Raw genomic sequence first — 8,747 nt, 5'->3', positions numbered from 1 at the left:
AGGACGTGTAAAGGAAAGGAAAGGAAAGAATGAATGGGGCCATGTATCGTGAGATTTTGAGTGAAAACCTCCTTCCATCAGCAAGGGCATTGAAGATGAAACGTGGCTGGATCTTTCAGCATGACAATGATCCCTAACACACCGCCCGGGCAACGGAGTGAAAGTCCGTGTTGCCCAGCAACAGCCCCAAGACATCACTGCTCTAGAGGAGATCTGCATGGAGGAATGGGCCAAAATACCAGCAACAGTGTGTGAAAACCTTGTGAAGACTTACAGAAAAACGTTTGACCTCTGTCATTGCCAAAAAAGGGTATATAACAAAGTATTGACAAACTTTTGTTATTGACCAAATACTTATTTTCCACCATAATTTGCAAATAAATTCATTAAAATCCTACAATGTGATTTTCTGGATTTTTTTTCTCATTTTGTCTGTCATAGTTGAAGTGTACTTATGATGAAAATTACAGGCCTCTCTCATATTTTTAAGTGGGAGAACCTGCACAATTGGTGGCTGACTAAATACTTTATTGCCCCACTGTATATTACAAGCCACTGATGCAGACCTTTGGAACATCTACATTTTAAAAAGTCTATTAAATCCATGTAATAAAGCCTACACCTTCACAATACATCCATTATTTATTTTAGACAGGTCTAAAGAAACATGATATGAACAAAATGTAGTCTATTTCAGAAGAACAGAATAGCCTACTCTGAGTTGTCCTTATGTTAGGTCCTAATCTGGATTTGCTTAGAATTCCATGGCATTATTTTATATTATTTTATAGTATGAAGAATACAGTGGAGCAGAGCTGAATAAAATAGAAAGTATATTTTCTTCAAACGATTTCAGTGAGTGTGCACATGCGGCTACTCTGTGTTGAGCGGTTAACATAGAAACAGGTCCTCCTATATGCTTAATTTATTTATGTAACTTTAGTTGTGATACAAATGTTGGGCTATATGTTTAGATTTCTAATACATTTTAAGGCTGCAAGATGCGACTCTAATGAGGATTTGAAAAAAGTTGCATGAAAGGCATGAGCTCTGCTTTGTTTTTTTTTACACAGGCTGTACACACTTCATCAGTCTCTCACTCACAATTTGACAAGCACTTGATAATGCCTCGTATTTCACGGCTGCATCTCCTTTGTGTGGCATTAATACCCCCTAAAAAATCCATGCCTTTTGCGGCCAGTGACCAGCCTGCCGATTACTCTCATTACTCTCAGTCATGTGATCGGGTCTTTCTCACAGGCTACAAGTGAAGACAGACATATCGGGGACACAACTGCATGAGTCTTTATCCTATTCTGAGGCGCATATGGAAGATATTGTAAGATCTGTCCACATTTACTTTTCTTCAGCCAACAAGATGAGTAGGCCTAACGAACAGCAAAAGCACTATCCTATGTCAATCTACCATCCCCCACACTACAAAAGTTGACCTAGTCTATTCTGCGCGAGAAATAAATATTCCAAACATAGTCTGGGACAGTTGTGGGATACGATAGATCCCAAATAAATACAACCACTAACATCAAAAAACCTGTTTTAAGCAACGAGTAAGACGCAACAGATGAGAACATTTAGCTTAAAATGTTGACAAACAATAAGGTTATTTTTTCACATTATAAGTGCAGCAACGTGCACACGGCAGTAGGCTATAAGTGTGAATGTTCCATTAGCAGGAAAACAAATGCGATTATGCATGTTTTGCTTTTATTATAAAGGTGAATTTTTATGGTGAAAATGATCTTCCCCAAACGCGAAACTCACGCGATGCTTATGTATGCCAGTTAGACTCTACACCTGTTGTAAAGCGGATTCATGTGCTTCATTTTAAGAAATTATGTGGACCCTTTTTTTAAAAAGGGGGTAGATCAGCTTTAATATTGCAGATAGATTGTAGCTTCCATCGATGTAATTGTCTGCATCACTTCCAATCGCCCATATATTTTGGGGCAAATATATATACACTACCGTTCAAATGTTTGGGGTCACTTAGAAATGTCCTTGTTTTTGAAAGAAAAGCACATTCCTATGTCCAGTGTCTGTGTTCTTTTGCCCATCTTAATCTTTTCTTTTTATTGGCCAGTCTGAGATATGGCTTTTTTCTTTGCAACTCTGCCAAGAAGGACAGCATTCCAGAGTCACCTCTTCACTGTTGACGTTGAGACTGGTGTTTTGCGGGTACTATTTGACGAAGCTACCAGTGGAGTTCCTTTGATGCGTCTGTTTCTCAAACTAGATACTCTAATGTACCTGTCCTCTTGCTCAGATGTGCATCGGGGCCACCCACTCCTCTTTCTATTCTGGTTAGTGCCAGTTTGCACTGTTCTGTGAATGGAGTAGTACACAGCAGTGTATGAGATCTTCAGTTTCTTGGCATTTCTCGCATGGAATAGCCTACATTTCTCAGAACAGGAATAGACTGACGAGTTTCTGAAGAAAATACTTTGTTTCTGGCCATTTTGAGCCTGTAATGGAACCCACAAATGCTGATGCTCCAGATACTCAACTAATCTAAAGAAGGCTAGTTTTATTGCTTCTTAATTAATCAGCACAACAGTTTTCAGCTGTGCTAACATAATTGCATATGGGTTTTCTAATGATCAATTAGCCTTTTAAAATGATACACTTGGATTAGCTAACATTGGAACACAGGAGTGATGGTTGCTGATAATGGGCCTTTGTACGCCTATGTAAATATTCCATTAAAAATCAGCTGTTTCCAGCTACAATAGTCATTTACAACATTAACAATGTCTACACTGTTATTTTAATGGACAAAAAATGTGTTTTTCTTTCAAAACAAGGACATTTCTAAATGATCCCAAACTTTTGAACGTTAGTTTACATATACTGTACATACAGTACTAGTCAATAGTTTGGACACACCTACTCATTCAAGGGTTTTTCTTTATTTTTACTATTTTCTACATTGTAGAATAATAGTGAAGGCATCAAAAAACTAATAACACATATGTAATCATGTAGTAAGCAAAAAGTGTTTAACAAATCAAAATACATTTAATATTTGAGGTTCTTCAAAGTAGCCACCCTTTGCCTTGATGACAGCTTTGCACAATCTTGGCATTCTCTCAACCAGAATGCTTTTCCAACTCTCTTGAAGGAGTTCCCACATATGCTGAGCACTTGGAGAAGCCTAATTACCGTGACTAAACGGTCATGTGGAATTTGACTGTCGTCATGACTTGTGACCGCTGGTGTGGCAGTAATTCGGTCAACGTAACAGCCCTAGGCAACAGTAATAATGACTTCAGCTCTCCAAGCCACTATGCAGAGAGAGCGATAGAACGACTCATAACCAGCAGCTAATTGGCTAGGATTGACAGGAAGTGAGAGGAGTGTGTGTGGGGTTGGTGGCCTATCCTAGCCCCTTGGTAACACCTGCCCACACATGGCTGCTGCTGCGGCGTAAACAGAACAGGAGCTATGTCCCAAATGGCACCTTATTCCATATATAGTGTTCACATGTTAACCAGAGGCTAGTATATATAAGGAATAGAGTACCAATTGGGATGCAAGCCAAGGAGATGACATCAAGGGCTGGCCCACACTCTCAGTGAAGACATCTCTCAGCATATAGGGTCACTGTGGTGTGGGCGTCATGGCAATAGAGGGATGGAGAGATGGAGAGAGGGGGTGAGCAGCCATGCGTTTCGAGTGCTCAATTACCCAGGTCTTCCCCTGTGGGATAGGCCAAAATCAACACCTCTCCATTTCTCTGTCTCACTGTCTGTCTCGTGTACTGACTCTACTGAACTAAATCTCTGGTTGGTACTTTTTCTCTCTACACTCTCCCTCTCCCCTGCCTCTCCCTCTCCCCTGCCTCTCTCCCTCTCCCCTGCCCCTCTCTCTCACTTTCCCTCTCCCCTGCCTCTCTCTCTCTCTCTCCCTCTCCCCTTCCTCTCTATCTCTCCCCTGCCTCTCTCTCTCTCCCTCTCCCCTGCCTCTCTCTCTCACTCTCCCCTGCCTCTCTCTCTCTCCCCTTCCTCTCTCTCCCCTGCCTCTCTCACTTTCCCTCTCCCCTGCCTCTCTCTCTCTCCCTCTCCCCTTCCTCTCTCTCTCTCCCCTGCCTCTCTCTCTCTCCCTCTCCCCTGCCTCTCTCTCTCACTCTCCCCTGCCTCTCTCTCTCTCCCCTTCCTCTCTCTCCCCTGCCTCTCTCACTTTCCCTCTCCCCTGCCTCTCTCTCTCTCCCTCTCCCCTGCCCCTCTCTCTCACTCTCCCCTGCCTCTCTCTCCCTCCCTCTCCCCTGCCTCTCCCTCTCCCCTGCCTCTCTCCCTCTCCCCTGCCCCTCTCTCTCACTTTCCCTCTCCCCTGCCTCTCTCTCTCTCTCTCCCCTGCCTCTCTCTCTCCCTCTCCCCTTCCTCTCTCTCCCCTGCCTCTCTCACTTTCCCTCTCCCCTGCCTCTCTCTCCCTCCCTCTCCCCTGCCTATCTCTCTCACCCTCTTCCCTGCCTATCTCTCTCTTCCTCTCCCCTGCCTCTCTCTCTCACTCTCCCCTGCCTCTCTCTCTCTCCCTCTCCCCTGCCTATCTCTCTCTCCCTCTCCCCTGCCTCTCTCTCTCCCTCTCCCCTTCCTCTCTCTCCCCTGCCTCTCTCACTTTCCCTCTCCCCTGCCTCTCTCTCCCTCCCTCTCCCCTGCCTCTCTCTCACCCTCTTCCCTGTCGATCTCTCTCTTCCTCTCCCCTGCCTCTCTCTCTCACTCTCCCCTGCCTCTCTCTCTCTCCCTCTCCCCTGCCTATCTCTCTCTCCCTCTCCCCTGCCTCTCTCTCTGTCTCCCCTGCCTATATCTCTCTCTCCCTCTCCCCTGCCTCTCTCTCTCTCTCTGATTTTCTCTCATTCTCTCTTTCTCTCTTGCTGTCTTCCCTATCTCCCCCCTCGTCTCTCTCGCCCTCCATCCATCCCTCTCTCTCTCTCTCTTTTCTCTCCCACCCCCCCTCGATCTCTCTCTGCAGGAGCGTCTCCTGCTCTCCGTGCTTCCCCGTCATGTTGCCATGGAGATGAAAGCTGACATTAACGCCAAGCAGGAAGACATGATGTTTCACAAGATCTACATCCAGAAGCACGACAACGTCAGGTACCAGTCACCACTGACGTCATCAGGGAGAGGAGGGACACATGCAGTCAGTGCCATGCTCTAAAGCCATGTCTAGGTCTTTCCCTTCACCAATTACAGTAACATGCTACTTTTATCAGCATTACCTAGCCTCTGAGGTTCAGCTAAACATGCTATCCGTAGTAGTGGTAGGGTCTGTCTGGGGCTTGACAGCAGTGCAGTTGTAGTGGGCGTGGCCAATGGTGCGGTTTTAGAGGCCCTCCTCTTGGCTGCAGAGACTAAATGTTGCTGTTTGAAAGCTAGTTTCATGCAATTCTACACATTTTGCCATGGGGCAGAGAGAACATTTGACAGCTTTAAAGCTAGTTTTCTGCAATAAAACACATTCTGTCATTTGGCTGAGAGAAAAATGTCAGTTTCAAACCTAATTTCCTGCAATTCTACACATTTTTTCATTATGCTATCTGAGTGACTCAAACATAACAAATTCAATGGGGACACTATGCCAATTTTAGATTCTCACTGACTGGTTTTTATTATGGTGTTTGTTAGTTCTCAAAGATTATCTTATCTAAAATACATAGCTCCATTATCAAGCTAAGCTTGGCTGACTATGTGGCTAAAACCCTGCTAACGGGAGGGAGGCTTGGGTTAGCAAGCCGCTAACAGCGCCCAGCTGCCCTCAGTAATTGGGGAAAAGAGAGAGACATCTCCTGGCAGGTGGAGAGAGAGAGAGAGATAGATAGAGAGTACTCAGTGGCAGAATACCTGACCACTGTGACTGACCCAAACTTAAGGAAAGCTTTGACTATGTACAGACTCAGTGAGCATAGCCTTGCAATTGAGAAAGGCCGCCGTAGGCAGACCTGGCTCTCAAGAGAAGACAGGCTATGTGCTCACTGCCCACAAAATGAGGTGGAAACTGAACTACACTTCCTAACCTGCCAAATGTATGACCATATTAGAGAGACAAATTTCCCTCAGATTACAAAGATCCACAAAGAATTCGAAAACAAACCCGATCTTGATAAACTCCCATATCTACTGGATGAAATTCCACAGTATGCCATCACAGCAGCAAGATTTGTGACCAGTTGCCACAAGAAAACGTCAACCAGTGAAGAACAAACACCATTGTAAATACAACCCATATTTATGTTTATTTATTTTCCCTTCTGTACTTTAACTATTTGCACATCATTACAACACTGTATATAAACATAATATGACATTTAAAATGTCTTTATTCTTTTTGAACTTCTGCAATGTTTACTGTTAATTATTATTGTTTATTTCACTTTTTATATTATCTACTTCACTTGCTTTGCCAATGTTAATATAGGTTTCCCATGCCAATAAATCGTCTTGAATTTATTTGAGAGAGAGAGAGATAGAGGACTATTGGCTGTGGAGAGAGAGAGAGAGAGAAATACAGAGAGGGCTCTTGGCTGTGGAGAGAGAGAGAGGAATAGAGAGAGGGCTCTTGGCTGTGGAGAGAGAGAGAGAGAAATAGAGAGAGGGCTCTTGGCTGTGGAGAGAGAGAGGAGAGGTCTGGGGCTGAAAACCTTACTGGTACATTTAGCTATCAGATCCTTGCTTCCTCTGTAATTTAGCATCAAGGACCTTGGATCCTCTCCATCAATGGGCTTTGAGAGGAATTAAGGAAACAAGGATGGAGAAAAAGTTATTTGACGGCTAGTAACCTTTTCAGACACAGTGTTTCTCTGTGCGCTCCAGTTGGACAGATGAGAAAGAGTGGAGGGTGTACTATACTGTAAGTAGCCTAGCATGTGATGTGAGGTTGCTGAGAGAGCAGATAGCATCTTGTCCTGCAGCATGTCATGTCCCCTGCCCCTCCCGGCTCAGCTCAGCTCAGCCCTGTCCCCTCTGCTGTTAGTCAGGAGACCTTCTTCCTGCTTTCCTGTTTTCGTCCTCCTCTTCCTCCACTGTCTCCTCCACTTCCTCCTCCTTCACTGCCTCCTCCTCCTCCTTCTCCACTTCCTCCACCTCCACTGTCTCCTTCTCCTCCACTGTCTCTTCCTCCTCCACTGCCTCCTCCTCCACTTCCTCCTCCTCTTTGAAAAAAAGCTGACTACAATCGTGTTACGCAAGTTAGCAGCAGTGGGGTGTCGGGATGTGTCGGGATGTGTCGGGACGTGTCGGGATGTGTCGGGACGTGTCGGGATGTGTCGGGACGTGTCGGGACGTGTTGGGACGTGTCGGGACGTCTAGGGATGTGTCGGGACTTGTCGGGACGTGTAGGGACGTGTCGGGACGTGTAGGGACGTGTCGGGACGTGTAGGGACGTGTAGGGACGTGTCGGGACGTGTCGGGACGTATCGGGACGTGTAGGGACGTGTCGGGACGTGTCGGGACGTGTTGGGATTGAAGCTCATCTTAGTGAAGTGGATGTCTACTAGAAGTCAGAATAGTGGTGCGTTTTTGTTGTGTTACAGTTTGTGCCAGTGTCCCAACCTGGGACACTGGCCACTCGGACACTCGGACACACTGTTCAGCACAGTATAGCACTGCAGCAAACAGCACAGAAAATTCTGTGGAGATCTGTTTCCATGTGCACACTACAGTAGCATACCACTCAATGTGAAGAGAATCTATTGGATGTTATGCATTCTGGTAGCAAGTGATGTGCGAGTGGATATTGGAACTTAGCCCAGTGTCTCTTCCCAGCTGATGTTGTCAACTGCTGTTGCGTAGGATATTGGTGATGTTCGATGGGGTCGATGGAGTTACCTGGGAGATGTCTCTATGAAAATGGTGGATGCATTGGGTAACAAGAAGTGGGCTCATTTCATTTTTTGTTGTATCTATGGAACAGAAGGAATGTGCTCTGAGCCTCAAGAAAATGTAGGATTGGAATGTGTTGTGTGTGGATCTGGGATGCAAGGTGCCTATCAAGGGTGTTATCTGCAAAGGATATACAGTACGTGAAGAACTTGATGAAGTGGTTGGTGCACACCGACTGACCCGCATAGTGGATGGAGTGAGGAGGAAGCCCACTCCATCCACTCTACTGTTGGTTGATGAAGAGTCTCTGCCTTCTCACATGCATTTGGGTTTTATGAAATACCATGTGAGAGCCTTCGTGCCCAAACCCGTGCAGTGTGATAAATGCAAATGATTAAACCATGTGTCGAGTGTATGTAGATGGGAGGAGCATCACATGCCAGCTGAGTCTAAGTGCTGCAATCATGGTGGTGAACATGTATCCGAATTCCTGAAGTGTCCTGTAAGGGTGAAGGAGACGGATGTGGCAAGAGTAAGGGCTTCCAGCATGTCTCCTGTCAGGAGAGATCCTGACATTTTGCATGTTAAGAAGGTGGACATTGTAGCGTTTATTGCATTGGCTATCAACTGCACAGTGCAAACAGAGAGGAAATAAGAGGAAATAGGCATTGTTGTGAGTGCGGCTGAGAGTTTTTTGGGACTCTACAAGGAATACTGTCGATGACTGCTCCGTTCTCACAAGCCCCTGAGCCTGTGTAGGGATGTGATTTGAACTGTGACTGAAAAAGTAGGATGTTTATTTAAATGTTTTATTTTTATTTTGTATGATGTCCGGGTTCCCCCCTCCCTGCAATGGAATATTTTAGTTTCATTACCCTGTACAGTAGTTTGCGGCAATACACCAAGAGGTTGTAG

At 45.3% G+C, this 8,747-nt stretch overlaps 1 protein-coding gene across 2 annotated transcripts in view; it reads left to right on the top strand.

The window, feature by feature from the left end:
• The window catches only part of LOC139380844 (adenylate cyclase type 5-like), a 121,265-nt gene that overhangs the window by 61,003 nt on the left and 51,515 nt on the right, over positions 1-8,747 (top strand). For both annotated transcript variants that reach the window (XM_071123946.1, XM_071123944.1), the window contains exon 3: positions 4,987-5,108. In XM_071123946.1, coding sequence (XP_070980047.1) covers positions 4,987-5,108 — 122 coding nt within the window. The remainder of the gene's footprint in view (positions 1-4,986; positions 5,109-8,747) is intronic.

The sequence above is a fragment of the Oncorhynchus clarkii genome, chromosome 22 (genome assembly GCF_045791955.1).
Source record: "Oncorhynchus clarkii lewisi isolate Uvic-CL-2024 chromosome 22, UVic_Ocla_1.0, whole genome shotgun sequence".
NCBI classification, from domain to species: Eukaryota; Metazoa; Chordata; class Actinopteri; order Salmoniformes; family Salmonidae; genus Oncorhynchus; species Oncorhynchus clarkii.
The sequence above is the reverse complement of the archived record's forward strand: the minus strand, read 5'-3'. Positions and strand labels throughout refer to the sequence as shown.